Below are 18,270 nucleotides of genomic sequence, written 5' to 3' on the forward strand. Positions count from 1 at the left end.
GAGAACATAAAACCACCATGGCACTTTTGGGTATATTGGGGTCTCTAGCCCAATCAAAAATCTGTTAATCCTTGCAAAACTCAATCCAAAGCTGAAATGCAACTATACATATAAGTACCCATATCTCAAGACACGCAAAGCAATACTCCAAATGAGATGCACAAGGTACAGTAAAATACTATGAAAGGATGGATGTATAATATGCAAGGTCAGGTCGGAAATTCGTGAGTCAAAACAACTTCCCATTAACAAGTCTCATCATGGGGTGTAGCATCCATAATTCAGATCCTCGATTAGTTTAAGTATCAAATCAAATGGGGCAGCCATTGATCTAGCATCGTCACAAAAGTGTTAATTAACCAACTACAAGGCATACTTTTGCTATGATACAAAATACCGTCTAAATGTGGAGCAACCTCCATGCCCAAAAAGGTAGGACAACCAACCAAGGTAAATCATCTCAAAAGTAAAGGAAAGTTGTGGCTTACTGGATTGTATCATGGAAGTATGCGAACACATAATGATCACGTCATCGACATAAAGCACAATGTAACAAACCCCCTCCAAAACTTGAACTATGTGCAAGTTCGGATCATAAGGAGAGGGATGGAAAGACTAGTCCTTAATGCACAAATCAATCCTGTGATACTAGGCCCATGAAGCTTATTTCAGCCCATAAAGGGTTTTCTTCAAGTGAAACGCCTTATCCTCATAGCCAAGGATAGCAAAGCCAAGTGGCTAATCCATATACAGTTCTTCTCCCAAAATACCATCCAAAAAGGTGCTTTTTACTTCCATTTGATACAAAGGCCACTTATGATGGGCAGCCAAAAAGCTAGAAGGAGGCAAATAGATGTCAAGCAAGCAATAGGTGCAAAAGTCTCCTCACAGTTAATGCTTTCATATTTATGGAAACCTTGCACCACTGAGCAAGTCTGATAATTGTCCAAAGTACCATCTACCTTTGTACTTAGCACAAAAAACCCACTTCATGCCAATCATCTTCTAGTGACAAGGAGGATCGACAACAGTCCAAGTCTCCTTTTTGTGATGAGAACACTATTTGTTCATAAGATTGTGTACGTAGTACAATGATGAGAAGGAACTTCAAAGTAATCATCAATTTGGGATGCAAAGCATTGCAAAGGTAGAAAACTTCCAGCTCATGGAAGCATCAAAATTTTCAGCTTTTTCTCTTCTCTAGTTTCAAGCTCCCATTTTCATAAGCCCCCTTTGATCAATGTCAGCCCTTGTATGATCTAAACTTGTGTTGCATTCTTGATTCATGAGTTCCAATGGACAATATCAAGTTTGCATGCAATATGAATTATTTCTAGCAGCAACAGTATTTTCTTGTTAAATAGTTGACACCCAATCATACGTACTATTGAGAACTCATCAAGCTCCCCTTTTGAAGCTGAGTGTCTAACATTTGATTGTTCTGTACAGGGTAAGGGGGCCAACAATAGAACACCTAATGAGAAAGTAATATTTTTGGGGATATTCCAGATTTTGCATTTTTCTAAATGTCTGAATATATGAGCATATATGAGACATTAAGAAAAATTGAACGAGTCTAACATTGACATTTATATTTGTAGGCAACATCAAGGCAATTTGATTGAGTCTAATATTGATGTTTTTATTTGTAAAATATTTTACACAATTCGAAAGATATAATTTTTGGGGATTTATGAAGACAGTGGTACGCTTGCGAGCCAATAATGTGACACTTTTTAGCAAATCAATGGGTGACACCTAAGCAAGACTCTCAGCATATTCCCTTTTTTTAAACATTACTAGCCCAATGTGTTTTGCTTTTTGGCATGCGTTTCATAATTGGCCCCATTGCCCTACTTAACATGCGGAGCGCACTTCAAATTTCCGGCCAAGTAGCTATGGCACTGAGTTGAATGGCTGGAGTTCTCTTGTTTGATCTTTAGTAATTTGACTGCATCGTACAGAATCCATGGATCGAGGAAATGTGCACAAGTAATCCGAAATCGAGAAAAAGAACATTAGTACCGTGCAATTGCAACGAGGCGAAGGCGCAGGCACATTATCATCGACCTGCACTGCTACCTTCTTGGCGGCCTCCTTTTGGATACTCGCCTAAAACGCAGAGAAGAAGGGATACAAATAAGCAAGAGGACGCAATGGCTGGTAATGGATCACATTTGCCAAGATTGCAAGTAGAGTGGATGGAGCAGCATACGAGGATTGCGTCAATGTCGTCCTCCTCGTTGAGCTTCTTGTCATCCCGACGGGCACGCTTCTCTGCTGCCTTAGCTGTCTTTCGCTCGGTCTTCTCCTTGCCCTTACCAGGCTTCTTCTGCTTCTTACCCCCCATGGAAGCTAGCTCGCTCTCGAAGAAGAAGAATACGATGACGAAGGAGGAGGTTGAAAAAATGAGTAGAAATATTTATAAGGGCCTTCTCGCCAACCAAGTCTCCCGAAACCCCCCGCCCTCCTCCCTCTCTAATTTCAGTATTTTGAATCAAATTTGTATCAAATCACGCCGAATTAAACTAGGCCTTAGAAATGTTCGCTAATTGTGTTTAGTTGTACTCTGGCACACACCATAGGAGGTCACCCACCTCGAAGTAGTAAAGGGGATATCTAGTGGCCTCCCAACTATGTTGCCACCAAAGTTGTTTGCACAGTGCATGCCACTTTAGACCAAAGCCGTCATCCAGAGACTTGACACGAAAGAAAAAATGCAACATTACAGGAGAGAGCACATGTGTTAGCCACCATCATCAAATCGATGACCTTAGCACTACACACACTGGCGCGTGACATGTAGGCACTGATGATATCGTCAACAAAATGTGACTAAGTTATGATTAAATGTTTTTAGTATTTTTAATGAGCTATATACATTTCATATTATAACTTAAGCTATAATAATTTAACATTAGACTATCTATACCATTTGTACATGGAGTTAAAAATGTACATATATAGTACACTGATAGAGGTTCATTATTGTTAACCTAAAAAATAAATAAGAACTAACAAGAAGAAGATGGAAATGGAGGGTTTCAATAAGAGAATACAAGAAGGAAATAATGTGGCTATTCAATAACAACTCATATTGTCTTTGAATACACTCATGATTCAAGTAAGCAACACTAATCAAGCTTTATTGTCATTATTAGCTAGTCAATTAAATCAAGCTAATGTTCAAACAAACCAACCACTTGACCACCGCGTAGATCTAGAGGCATTCTTGTGTCTCCATACCAAGGATATACTAACATTGGTATGTGAAAATGCTTAACCATGGACATGTCACCACATGCGAGCAAACTAGACAAGTAGTGTAAATGTTGTTCACTTGACTTTTCAATGCTTACCCATTATGGGAGTCGCATTAATTGATGGGAGTATTAAGTGCTAGCTTGCATATTCGCCGTGTGTTTTGGTCAATTAGTTTTGAAGTATAGCCTTGCTGATAGGATTTGTGGTCTTGAAGTGGTATTTGGAATCCCAAGTGGAGTTGTTAAGTGTTTAACAACATCTTTACCACTTGGCATGGGAGGTGAATCTTAATAATAAGGGAAAGATATGGGAGACACAAGAGAAGTGAAAAAAACACATTGAGAGGAGAAGAGACCTACTGTAGGTAATTAAAGCTTGTGTGGTTTTTAAAGCTGATGGTGCTGGGTTTAAGAATGAAATCATGGGATGAAGTCTGCTGCTGGAATTCCTCTATTCTCTGACTACAATACCGAGGGTTTTCTTTCAACCTCTCTTTCCCTTTCTCCTACCATAGGAAACATGATGAGTGCAGTCTTTTATCGAAGGTGTTATTGTTGACAAAAGAGATAGCAAAAGAGTTGTTTCACTTTGTGTTGTGGTGCATGTCACATATCAGAGTTTTCTCATCAATTAGAGAAGGAAAACAAGAGCTCTTGGTGATTGAAGGATTAGCATATTGTAAAGATCGTGTACTATCGTTGAAGGCTGAATATACAACTTGAGTCAATGGGAAGTTTTAAAGAATTTACAGCAATAGAAGTAACAAAATTGTTGATCTCTCTAGGAATGAAATACGTTTTCACGTGACTATGTTTCAGACTTGCATAATCTAAATCCCTAGTTTTGAGAGCTTTGTAGCATTTTATTAGGGAAGAGTATATTAAAATGTATGTACAATTGTCGAATGTACCCTTACTTCACCATCCAAATCGGTCGAGACTTGCTAAAGAATAGTCTAGGTGTGCTTTATCATCTCACACACAACACCATACAAATCTTTAGCTTGTTCATGTAGCTCTGCTGAGTACATGGCAAGTGCATGATCAACACGTGTGCATAAACCCATATGCAATTCTATCAACTCATTCATATTGGTCTCAATATATCTAAAGTCTAAAGAACTCGAAGTAGTTCTCATTCTTATTTGAATCCTTGCAAATCTTGTATTTTTAGTTGCATGCATTCCTTGTCCCCTTACCACTTCTTTCATTTTTTGCACATTCATTCTATTAGAACCCACATTTTAGTTGCAACTGCAATCCCACCACTCTATGGCAAGTTTCAAAGCTTTGTAATGTTTATACGAGAAAGAGCATGTTGAAATTTAAGCATTTTTATTCTAAATACATAATTAGAATAAAAGAGGTGGGTTGCTACCCATAATCTTACATTTTTCACAACCCCGCACTACCTACAATGATAATTCCCTGTAGCATGTCCACTCCTAAAAATAAGGAGACCAATATATCTAAATATTTGTGTTATTATAAGGATAGATTGAGCTCTTGATGGAAAGAAAGTGATGTAGGGAACCTTGTTTTTCCTTCTCTGGTGCTAATTAGAAAGCTTTTGTTAAGAAGATTCTCAGCTTTTTTCCTATGGTGTTGGCTTGGGAGTTGATAGAGGCCAACCACCCAATTCACATAGCATAGATTTGTTGCCCCACTGAGGATCTCTCGTTGATCATATCAATTGGAATGTGTAAGGTTTGAAAACCAACTTGTACACAAACTCGAGTATGGATAGGATTTGATATGAACATTTTTCTAGTACTAAAGATGAGGATGCAAATAAGTTTATCATGATACAAATGAGTTCATTCTTGAGGAGATAATGGCATGGGCTAGCTAGTATTAAAAAAGGGAGGACTAGAACTGAGCATGTGGGGGTTGTATCCCTGTCAAATTGGAAATATATCACTAAAGATGAGGATGCAAATAAGTTTATCATGATACAAATGAGTTCATTCTTGAGGAGATAATGGCATGGGCTAGTTAGTATCAAAAAAGGGAGGACTAGAGCTAAGCATGTGGGGGTTGTATCCCTGTCAAATTGGAAAGATATCATACCTATTACAGATACATGGATATATGGAAGGAAAGTTGATCAAGTTTATGTAGATGGTGGTGCACAAGTCTATGTAATCACTTAAGAGATAATGCTGCAAATGCATCTAAAATGACAGAAAAATCAATGCTTAAGGTTAGAATGGCTAGTTGGTCAAAGGTAAAGTGTTTGCGAGTTATTGAAAAGTTGGAGATTAATATTGGAGGCTAGAGGTCATGCTTAGACTTTTCTATTATGCCTGCAAAGCTAGGGGCATATTCTCTCATTTTGGGGTAACCATGGTTGATTGTCTTGAGATCTAGACAAAATTGGTATAGAGCGCAATTGGAACTCTATTTGGACAAATCTACTCATAAGAGGGTGATTTTTAATATGAAAATAGGATCTATCATTCAAGATGGACATGAAAGTGATATTGAAAGAGATAAGACCAGCACCTCAGAAAGTTCTAGCAACATTGATGAAGAAGATAGAGAATGGGAAACTAGTTTACTTTCTAGAGACATTGACCTTTTTGGGTTGTCAATTCAAGGTCCAAAAAAACAGCAAAAATCAAATAATCCTGTGTGAGAAACACATAACATGTAGTAGGGAATGAATGACTTGCAGCAAGAAATGTGTGAGTGTTAGCAATAAATGAATCTTGGATTACATAAGCAGATGAATATGTTGGGAAATGACTTGACTCGTGGTGATAGAGCTAAACATTCAGGCATCTTTCAAAAATATACAAAGCTATTTGTTGATGAATATTATCAGTTGAGAGGTACCAATAGTAGTGTGCATCGCATCAAATTGAAAGAAGTATATAACCTAGTAGCTTGGAAGCTAAGAAGACTTGGTAACATTTAAGAAAGCATACTCAAAGCTAAAGTTTACAAATTTGTTGATGTTCAAAAACTATTGGATGCAAGGTTTATTTGCCCCATTGATGATGCAAACGGCTATTTCCTATTGTAATTAAACCAATGAAGAATGGAAAATGGAAAGTACATGTTGATTTTAAGTCTCTTAATGCTATGATAAAAAGGGATTCCTATCCTCTTTCATTTCAGGATTATATTTGGGATCAAGTAGTAGGTCATGAGCTTCATAGTGTATGTGATATGTATTTTGGATACTTCCAAATCATAATAGTAGAGGAGGATCAAGAAAACATTCATTACTCCTTGGGGATGTTTTTGTTACAAGGTAATGCCTTTTGATTTCATGAATTAATATGCTAGTTTTCAAATATGGGTTAGTTGAGTATTCACTGCTTTTATTGGGAAATACTTGTGAGTGTTTATGGATGATTTTTGCATATATAATGCTCTAGAGATTTGCATGATGAAAATCTTCATAAGGTTTTTAACAAACTAGATCAACATGGGGAACAACTAAATCCTAACAAATGCAAGATAGCAAGAGGTAAAGTGATACTCTTGGGTCATGAAGTGTCTCCTAATGGCATTTTACCGAAACCTAGTAAAGTTGAGGCTTTGCTTCTAATGGATGCTCCAAAACCTGTAAAATAGTTAATGAGCTTTGTTAAAAAACAGAGGTATCTGTCAAGGTCTTTTCATATGCTACTTGAATATGTGTATCCTTTACAAAAAGTAGTTCAAAAATATCCTTTAGTGTGGACACAATTTGAAGAGGATGATTCTTACAAATAAAGGAGAAGTTGAGTATTTTGCCAAATCTTATGCTTGCAAATTGGGATGAACCTTTTCTCATTGGCAGCAACATTGGAAAGAATGTTATCATAGCTATTTTGATGCAAAAATGGAAGGGATGCGACTTTTCTTTTACTGAGGAGATCTATTGGAGCAACCAAAAAGTGTTGGATGGAAGAAGAGTTGTTAGACTAGATACTGGTACACATAGTTAAAAGGTGAAAATCTGATTCAAAAACCATTAGTAGTACTCACTAGTTCCCAATTACTATTGTAGGTTTTACATCTACTAAAAATGCCTTGAGGGTAACTAGATGGTTGTTGGTTTTACCAGAATTCAAATTTACTTATCTAAAAGAGGTTATGTGAGAGCTAATTTAGCTAACATTTTGACCTATAAAGAGCTTGTTGAAAGTGTAGCTATAAAGCAAAAGTTGATTCCATATCCTCAAATTCATGAGGAAATGGAGGATATAGATGCCACTTTGTTTCTTAATGGTAGCAATAGAAGAATGCTAAAAAAGGGACATTTGGGATTTTCCATTTTGAATGCTAAAGGTGAAGATGTATTTTTAAGAAGTTGAGAAAGCAAGGAAATATAAAGCAATAATAAGGTTGACTATGCAAGTTTACATGATGGTTTAAAACAATGTATTTAGTTGGAGTATAGAAAGGTAGTGGCAAAAGGGTATGCTATGTTAGTTGTTAGGCAGTTCAAAATGTCTAGAAAGTTAACAAAGAAGTTTTGAGGAACTGGTTGTTTAAGATAAACGGGCTAGTTAGGCAATTGCCCAAATTTGAAATATGTCATATTAGTAGATAAATTAACATTAGAGGTCATGAGTTGGATAAAAATACTATTTCAAATTATGTTGTCACCACCATGAAGGTAAACAACCCTACATATGAATGTAGGGAAAGCCCTCATTTGATTGAAGAATTTCTAAAAAATGGCAAGTTGAAATCTTTAGTTGATAAGGGTAAAAGGTATGCAATTGCTAAAAAGGCCAAGCCATACACACATATAAACAACCAATTGTATATGAGAGAGGCTGATAATTTATCAAGAAGAGTATTGGAAAACTCTGAGATTCCTGTTTGTTTATCTTCTTGTCATCATGAAGAAGAATGTGGAGATCAATTTGGATTTGAGCTAACCAAAATAAAAATTCATGCTAACAAGACTTACTTGGCCTAGTTTGAGCGTTGATGTTACTCACTAGTGTATAAGTTGCCATGCTTGTCAATCATTTGCTAAGAGGGTGTTGATTCCAAGACCTGCTAAAGTTGTTATTGCCTATGGGCCATTTGAGAAATGGGGTTTGGATTTCATCGGACATTTGTTAGAAACTAAAACAAGAAAGTATCATATCCTTACTATTGTTGATAACATGACCAAATGGCCTGAAGCAAAAGCTACTAAAAGATGTTAGAAAGTGGATGTAGTCTAATGTTTTATGAAGGATATATGCTATAGGTTTGGGATACCATTGGAAATGGTAACAGGTCAAGGTCCTGATTTTAGGAAGAAGCTAGTTCAAGAATTGACAAGGATCAGGTAAGGTTGGAAGTTGATAGAGGACTGAAATTGCATATGCTATAGTTGGATAGGCAACAAACAATGGATTACTATGAGAAACACCTTTTGAGAAGGAGGGAACGGCTCGATATGAAATTGAGGAGAAAGGACCTTGATAAGGGAATGTTAGTAGTTGAATTCTACATTTCAAACTAATTTTTGAGTCAAATGGGAAGGACCCTTATTGTTTAGCTACTCATCTTGAGATGGAAGAAGATACACATAATTTAAATTTTACAACCCTTGAAGCTCTACAAGTTTTGAGAGCATTGTAGCATTTCACTAGAGAAGAGAATCCTATAATGAATATTTTTTCTACATCGGTATACAAATCTAGAATAAAGTGGCAATTATAGTTAACTAGAATCCCACAATCCCTATAGTAGCACTCCCCACTTAGCAAGTTTTGAAGCTTTGTAATGTTTATTCGGGAAGAGTATGCTAAAATGTATGCATTTTACAAGGTAAAGGAAATGCAGACTTCATGACAAAGAAGCTACAATTACCTAGAGGAAAGTGGTTGGAAATCGAAATGCCAACAATTGTGTTAGAAGTTTATTGCTGTCAAATAATACTCTTAGAAACAAAGGTAATGGATATAAATACTATACTTTAAAAATACAAAAAAGTAACACTCTCTACCTCACCCTCAATTACTTTTGCTCCAATTGAACATCATATCAACACACTAAACGACCCACCAATTAAAATGGCACAACGTAGATGTTCACTTAAAGAAAATGAAATAATTGAAAAAGTAATTAAAGAAATGCTAGAAAAAGGGATCAACCATCCACACTACGGACACTAACGCTAATCACTAATATGGCATTGACTCTCTAGGTCAATAAGAAAGCCAAATGATGATGCACTCTAGAGTTTTTCACAATGTGTCCGCGTAGTGACACGACAACGTGCACTAGTGCACCCTTGTGCACCAGCTTGAAAATAGGCATAAACACTCTTGTACACAAAACATTCAACACAATCCAACCCACAAATTAGCACAAAATTTGTAGCATACTACACCTACATCCACACATTTAGTGCATTGTAGATTCAACACATGTACACATGCATGTGCACATGCACTATCATGCCTTCCTAGCACACCCACCGAACACATGACCCACACATGGGCATTTGCATATACATTGTTACACCTCCATAGACCATTGTTTAGATACAACACCGAGGTGTATACATATCTACACATCATCGCGCATACACATATATGCACACCCTTGTGCATACTAGTTCCTATGTACACAACTAACACATGTGAATCACAACCATAAACTAAATGAGAAGGGACATACTTAAACAAAGAGGGTGAAACTTTGAGGATTGAACATAAACCAAAAGGCCAAATCACAATAACTAAGAGAGACAAAAGAGAATCCACTATCAAAATTAACCAAGATCATTAAAACTAAATATTAAAATGACACTAGCTTGAGTGATATTTGTTCAAGAGGTGTTGTGAAACCGCAACTTGTTTGGGAAGAGAGAAACCATGTTTATGCACCATGCAGTTAAACAAACTTAAACATAATTTGAAATTCATTACTCAAGGAAATTAAGTGGATACTATCGGGCAAATCAATAAAATTGGATAGAGCAACATATAATAGCTTTAGAGGAGCAAAAACGACAAATTAGAAAACTAGACACTTGTCAACTAAGAGAAAAGACCTAGGACTCAAAAATCTCATGTGTAGGTGCATGAAATTGAGAAGTGGACATGAGCTCCTAACTTCTATTGCAAGAAGAGACCCTACTCCTTACAGGCCAATTGATATCAAGATCATATGTACAATACTTAGCATGCTGGAAAGAACCAAAAATTTGAGAGGAGCCTTGGATGACTTCCAAGCTACCATTGGCACCTTCCAACATACTGTTGACTTCAACATCTTGAGTATGACCTCTAAGTCATGGAATGGAAGCTCATAAAGTTGTAAGGCCAAGGGACAAATATTGTTAGTTAATGGACATCAAGAATGCTACAAGAAAGCAACTTACAACCATGTAAGCACAAACAAGTCGCATACAAATGATGTTGTTGAATGTTAAAAGTTCCAGGATCCTTAAAAGGTTTGTCATCACATATTATGCAATGACATGTGTTTGACTACATGAACATACTTCAAGTAGGAGTGCACATCACTCAAACCCTTTTGATCAAGATGGGGAACACACTAATAACTAAGGATTAAGCAAAGATCCCTCTTACAGCCAAGATATTGGATAAAAATCAAGCTAGTGAGACAACCCTTATAGCTTTGTTGGATAGTTCGAGCAAGCCTATGAGGTTAACAACCTTATGGATGATGCTAAGCAGGCACAAGAATTCGAATTGTGCCTAAAAGAATAGGGGTGAATCTTGTTCGTGGGCTTTATGCCACCAAAAAAGCCTCATTCATATTGCTCAAGGATCTCTTTATTGAACACTTTGTAAAAGTATATTGCAATTGACCTAGAAGTAATTTGAAGCCAAAAATGATCAATCAAGTCAAATAGGACTTGAACCATGGGAAAAGAATTGAATGGCCTAGGCTCTAACACCAACCCCACCTCGAAACATTAGGACCTTGTGGTGGCTCCTTTTTGCACATCAACATTGGCCCAAGAGCAAGAATCTCCATAGGCTCATTAGCTATGTAGAAATCTTGATTGACCTCAAGCATCTAGGTTTAGGAAGGATGACGACCTCTTGGAATACTAAGAGTGTTCATGACAACATGAAGGCAACCTTGGATAGATTACAGGAAATTAGTTCAGTTCGCACCAAGGGAGAGACACTCCAAGAACTTGGAGACAATATAATATATCTTAGAACCACCACTAAAGATGCTATCAAAAGGCTTCTCATGTTTAAAAAGAAAAGTAAATAAGAAGAATAAGGATGATTTGGATGGATTAAGACATCTTATAATCAACATAGGAATGCCTAGAAAACATGGTCAGACACTCCAAGAACTTGGAGACAATATAATATATCTTAGAACCACCACTAAAGATGCTATCAAAAGGCTTCTCATGTTTAAAAAGAAAAGTAAATAAGAAGAATAAGGATGATTTGGATGGATTAAGACATCTTATAATCAACATAGGAATGCCTAGAAAACATGGTCAAAATCACTAGCCTTTTCAATGACACCTCCTACCTAATAGAACCCATATAGATGTCACTTCTATATTAATTGCCTATGTATTTTCTCGACTAGAAGCTAGCATACAAAATAAGGAACCTACCTCAAAAATACCAACATTGCCAAATATCTAGGCAATCACACAACAAGGAATGACCCATATAAGTTTATAGGATAGTTCTACAAGCTTTTGTAGTCAATGGGTTACTGGAAAATTGAAAGGTGGAGCAAGAGTGGAAGCACAAGCAGAAGCAAGAGCTATGAAGGTTCAAATGAAAAAAAGCAATATGGTATGTGGGAACTCCAATAGTCACAATGTATATCCTTCCTTCCCTTATTCTATTGTCATGTAAAGAATAAAGAATAAAGTGATAGTGATGGGTGGCCGCCACCTGTAATATACAAGTGTGTGAGCACTAAGTGTATAGCAAATGCAGGCAACTAGGCACAAGCAACCTTTAACCCCCAACAACCTCCACTTAAAGGTGAATGTGCCTAAGTGAGGAGAGACACAACATCATGGTTGTAAATAACCTTTTAAGCTTGGGGATGCCAAAGGCGATAGCCCATCTCACCTAGATCACCATATCCAAAGAAGAAACATTTGATAGTTTTTGAATCCATCTTGTTGCATTTGTGTTTGGGAATATGGCAAAAAGCCTCACATCCAAAGACTTGCAAGTGTGCACACAAGGCAGATTTACCAGACATACCTACTCTCCAACTCTACCACCTAGAGTAATCTATGGGATCTATTAATTAGATGAATTGTAGTAGTACTGCCTCAACCTAAAAGTACTATGGTAAGCCGACTTGACTAAGAATACTCTTAACTCTTTTTTGAATAGTCCTACGCATGCACTCTCTAACACCATTTTGGGGTGGGGTGTAAGGGGCAATCAACTAATGCTTAATATCCTCCCATCACAAAACTACTTAAAAGCCTTAGAGAGATATTCAACCCCATTGTCAGACCTTGGGTATTTCAACCTATACCCTAGAATGTTTCTCAACCATAGCAAGAAAGCACTAAAATGTAGCTAACACCTCTAGTTTCAGCATAATAGGATATGCCCAAACTTTATGTGAATAGTAATCAATCAACATGATAAAGTACTTAGCACCATCCCATGACTAACAAGGTATGGGACCACAAATATCCATATGAATAAGAGACAAAGGCTCATGCATGCATATAGGGCCAAACTTTTTATGAGAGTTACATTCTACTTTCCATATAATTCCCATATAAACAATAATCACATGAACCAAAATGAGAGTTGTCAAGGGGTGGGAGATACTCTAAACAAGTCATGACTTTCATCCCTTTCAAAGACATATGTCCAAGACACCGATGTCAAAGAGATACATATGGAAGATTGGTCACAACCAAAACATGTTTAATAGATCCAAATACAAGTAATAGAGGCGGCCAACCCTGGAACCTTGAGAAAAAAGAAGACTATCACGAGTAATCTTCCATGTATAATCACAAAAAGAGACATGATACTTCTCATCATCCAACTATCCTGCAGAGATCATGCTTTTAGCTAAAAGCTGGGACAATGGCCTACATGATACAAAATAAATGGGCACTAGTACCAAATTGCAATCTCACCACCTATGCCAATAATGTCCAATGCAATGTCATCTCCTAGTCTAACCAAATCTGTAATAGTACAATAGGTAGACAACCAATGATGATGTAAGGTAACGTGAGATAAAGCCCTCGAATAAAAAAGCCAACACTGAGAGTAAGAAGATTGAGCATAAGTCAACCTAGTAGCATCAAGTGAAGAAGCTACAACAATGAAATCGTCAAAATTGTCCTTCAATATCTCCTCAATCTTGATAGAGGACTTTGGAATAATTTCACTAAATTGGCATTATCTTACACTTTTCCTTTTTCTTTCTCACACTTATCATCACACATTTTATAACATTGTGGCCTTATGTGACCCTATGGCCCACAATAATGACAAGTAAGAGAAAACTTAGAACCATGGGACTTACTGCATGATTGCCTATAAGACTTAGATTTCTCTCTACCACGATAGTCCTTTTGTTTTTGTAAGAGAGCGGTTAATAAAACAATTTGGTCTCCATTTATTAAGGTTATCTTGTAGTAGCAATATCACTCCAATTCCAACATTAAAGTGTCTATTTTTAAAAGTATCTTTTTTGGATAACTTTGAATAGCTTCACTCAAGATTATGAATCTTGGAAATTTTACTTTAGTTTGATCCCATTTACACGTTTTTAGTTGCAATTTAAGATTAAATCTCTCAAGTATTATCAATACTTCATGTATTACCCTTAAATGTTCATCCCATGTCTTAGTATGAACAAGGATATCATCTAAGTAAACAATTAACACTTTCTTAGCAAATGAGGTGAGCAAACAATCTATCAACTAGCCATTGAAATGAACTTGGACCATTAAAACGTCCAAAAGCTCTTACTTTAAATTAGTATAAGCCTTTTAATGTGCGAAAGGTTGTTTTTTCCCTATCCTTCTTATGTATTAGGATTTGCCAATACCATGATCCTAAGTCTAAATAAGTAAAGTATTTTGATTATCCTAACTCATCAATTAAGGCATTTATTCATAGCATGGGATAGACACTATGCTATGTTATTTTATTTAATAATTGGCAATCAACACATAATTGATATTCACTCATATTCTTTTTTACCAAATGAGCACTACAAGATATAGGCCTCATACTGATGTTCAAAGCAACAAAAATGTTCACAAAAAAAAAAATCCCCATCGTCGCTAAACATGTCGGTATTAGCGATGCCATAGAACCATCGCTATCGGCGTTGCTATTTGTGTTGCATTTGCAACGCACATAGCGACGCAAATAGCAATGTGTGTAGTAAATTTGCAAGCTAATAGCGACGGTTATATAGATTTTTTTTATTTTTTATTTTTGGCAAGGCAGCTTGCTGCCCCACCATATGTAGCACTATGTGTTGTATTTGGGCCATACAAAAAGGTTGTAGTAAGGTGTACAATGGTCGTCAAAATGAAGGCAAAGTGTACTTGAATTCACAAAATTGATACATAAAATAAATACAAGATTGCTTAATGAAAGCGCTCATGGAATCATGGGAGGATACAATGCCTACATAATTCACAGGACCAAAAAAGAAGAGGATGTGCACTCCATGGATCCAAGCGTGAGCTATAGATCCTCGCTATCCGAAAGCTCGTCCCGCCACAAAGGAGCATCGAACGGACTCTGTAAAAAAAGAAACAACTACACATCGCTCCACCATACAATAATGCATTTTAATTAAAATTAGTAATTACGGATAAGAAAGACGAGTGACTTACTGGCCCGCCGTGTGCATACAATCTATTGATCAATGCAGTGAGACCGTGTCTCTTTACATATTGAGTCTCTAGGCCGGTGGGATCGCAATTTGTAATGGAGTGCTATAAAGAAAACAAATTACAGCTGTTAGAAATACGATTGTTAGTAACACAAGCAATATTGCAAAAAAATAAGTGAGAAAAATAAAAGGAAAACTTATAAAGTTATCCAGATAAGTCTTGTGGTCACCACTCCCAAGATGATGAACCACTCCTGCCTCCATTCATACCCTCGTTGCCTCGTGCTGCTGTCTCCAATGTCCTGGAGAATCTGTAGCCTCCTCCCTGAGTCGGCACAAGTCATCTGCATCTAGCCACTCAGGCTTTAAGGCCCCACTCTTAAGTGCCTTGCATGCGTCCGATCGTCTGTGTGACACGTATGTACACATGCACTTTATCATCTAGCATGTGAAAAACCTATCTGCTGCGGTGGGTACCGGAAACTCCTCATGTAAGGATGCTACTACCTAGTCCTCATGTAAGGAAACTCCTCATGTATGATTTTTCAATGATCAAAGACGTTGTGCTGAAAAACTTGTTGGCACAACTCTCTCATAGAAGCCATCACCCTCCTCCCCTCATCATTCATGATGATGGCTCTTGTCCTGTCATTTACAAGGTATTCATACTCCTCTGGGGTATGTCTAAGATGTGTCATCTCCCACCTGCGACCACGCTCCTGGGTATATCTAGGAGACCCCTATACATCTGGTGTATCCACGGGGGTGGTATCTCTTAGAGTAGCACCCATAGGGGTGCCACCTGTGGATGGCTGAGCAAAAGCTGGAGTGACTGGAGTAGACGTCCCCACACGTGTGAAAAATCCCATAGGTGGTGCAACTCTAGTAGAACGACGAGATGCAGACACTGCGTTGGTACCTCCACAACAACCATATGAGTCATCCTCTCTTGAACTTTCACAAGAACGAGGAGTAGCACCTGCATCTTGAGCCGACCACGGGCTCATTGCATACACGTCTTTGCAGCATCCCCGAGAACCACTCCCTCTGTCCGGGCCTAAGTCTGGAGTGTCAATCTCGTCTACTAGAAACTAAAGCATCAAAGCATGCCAAAGTAGATCTAGCGGAATGGCTGAACGGTGTCTGAGACAGCTCCTGGTCCGCCATATCTCTGAATTGAGCCATCTGATTTGGAGACATACATGTGAAGATCTCTTGTAGCTCCTCATCACTCATCCCTTGACTCATTGTGCTATCCAAATATCCATAAAGGTCACTTGCACATACAAAAATTGATGTTAGCATAATCAATATAAAGATTCAAGCAAAGCACGCTAATATAACTCTAAAAAAATCACTCCCTTTGTCCGACCCAAGTTTGCAGTGTCGATCTTGTTTATTAGAAACTGAAGCATCAGAGCATGCCAATGTAGATCTAACAGAACGGTCTGATGGTGTATGAGATAACTCCTGGTCTGCCATATCTATGAATTGAGCCATCTGATTTGGAGACATACATGTGAAGATCTCTTGTAGCTCCTCGTCGCTCATCCCTTGCCTCATTGTGCTATCAAAATATCCACAAAGGTCACCTGTACAGACAAAAATTGATGTTAGCATAATCAATATAAAGATTTAAGCAAAGCACGATAATATAACTCTAAAAAAATGATCTTACTTAAAATGCATATTCTAGAGCATCCTTATAAGCGATTCATCAACGAATTGAGTAGGTGGATGCTCCAAGTATGACGTAGCCTGTGGTCCCATATCAATCTCTTGACACAACTCCGTATACACTAGAAGGTTGATAGAAAGGTCACCACAAAAGGATGAGTCCACCTCGTTCTCAAAGTATTCTTGGCCTCTTGTCTTTCCATCATTGTTATCCGATTCTGCCTCCTCTACATGCTCCAAGCTTTGGGCGGCCTCCATCCCTTGCAATATCGATCCCTCTATCTGCATACTGTCATCATCTATGCTAGGAACATTGCTTTCATCATATACTCTCGTACTTTGGGGAGCTGAAGATACAACATACCACCATTGAGGTTGTCGGGGGTTTGGATAGAAAATTACATATTCAAAATCACATACAAGAGAGATTTAACATTTGTGACATATATCATGTCGTAATAAAATTTTTAAAAACATGAGTTTATGCACTCGTTCACAATGGGCCGGCAATACAAATGTGTCACGCAAATTCGTCCATCTTTTTTCAGAATCTATTTCGAGAAATTTAGATGGACCTCGTTGAACAATTGCCCCGGCTCCTTCCAGTACCACTTTGAACCATTGCACATCCAATAGGATCATGGAAAAGCTATGGTAATTCACCGTGATAATACTTTGCAAGTTCCCAAAATACTTTATCTCCTCTATAATGGTGTTTGGATCCATGGATCGTTGTTAACTCTCTTGCTCAAACTTTGCCATGATACCACAATCCATTGTGGAGCGCATTTTGTCGATACACTCCATGTGAAAATGTCGTCCGTGCAACCATGCCGCATTGCATATTTTGTACTATACATTGAAATGGTTAATTAGTTGTCACATATAAAATCTAGATATAACAGCTTATAAAACATGTGGTCACCTTTGGACTACATCCCCTCGAGAATTCCCACTTCTCAATAGAGACCTCCACCCTTTCGCGAGAGGCTATGATCAAAGCTCCATGCAACCATCATATAGACATAAACTGCGGCATCTCCTCCATGCTCTCGGGATATCGAATCAGTCGATGGCACGCACTACGCCAAAATTCGGATCACACTTCTTTCTGATCTTTCCTGGCTTGGCTTGTACCTAGTGAGCCACGTCTCCATGGAGGCATGGTGCAACATAAAAAAGTGATTCACTTTCTCCTCCATTGCACCATCCATCCTTTTTTCTACCCCATTTTCAACCACCACATCTCCGGTCAGTCTATCATCATCCTTCACCGACCATAGCATACTGTTGTCTAAATCCACCATTGGTAACCACTGTGAGATATGCACTAACGCCTCGAACACCAACCAGCCTTTAGCCATGCTATCTTCTAGCGAGCTCGTTATCGCGCAAAGCTTTTCAGGGTTTTCATGAAGTGCTCCAAGAAGAATATCCATCGCATATGGACAGGTCCTGCAATCTCCACTTCATCTACAAGATGCACTAGGAGGTGGGTTTGTATCGTGAGCATGCTTGTGGGCAGATA

At 37.8% G+C, this 18,270-nt stretch overlaps 1 protein-coding gene across 1 annotated transcript in view; it reads right to left on the reverse strand.

The window, feature by feature from the left end:
* The window catches only part of LOC148036020 (Galactose oxidase/kelch repeat superfamily protein), a 148,477-nt gene extending 146,077 nt beyond the window's left edge, over positions 1-2,400 (reverse strand). The window contains exons 1-2 of the mRNA XM_087678035.1: positions 2,216-2,400; positions 2,026-2,112 (exon numbers count right to left, since the gene is read on the reverse strand). Of these exons, the coding sequence (XP_087534161.1) occupies positions 2,026-2,112; positions 2,216-2,350 (222 nt within the window). The 5' untranslated portion in view covers positions 2,351-2,400. The remainder of the gene's footprint in view (positions 1-2,025; positions 2,113-2,215) is intronic.
* Positions 2,401-18,270: the final 15,870 nt, after the last annotated feature.

This window comes from Lygodium microphyllum, chromosome 5, assembly GCF_053477565.2.
Source record: "Lygodium microphyllum isolate KBCC chromosome 5, Lygodium_microphyllum_v1.1.10, whole genome shotgun sequence".
Classification (NCBI taxonomy): domain Eukaryota; kingdom Viridiplantae; phylum Streptophyta; class Polypodiopsida; order Schizaeales; family Lygodiaceae; genus Lygodium; species Lygodium microphyllum.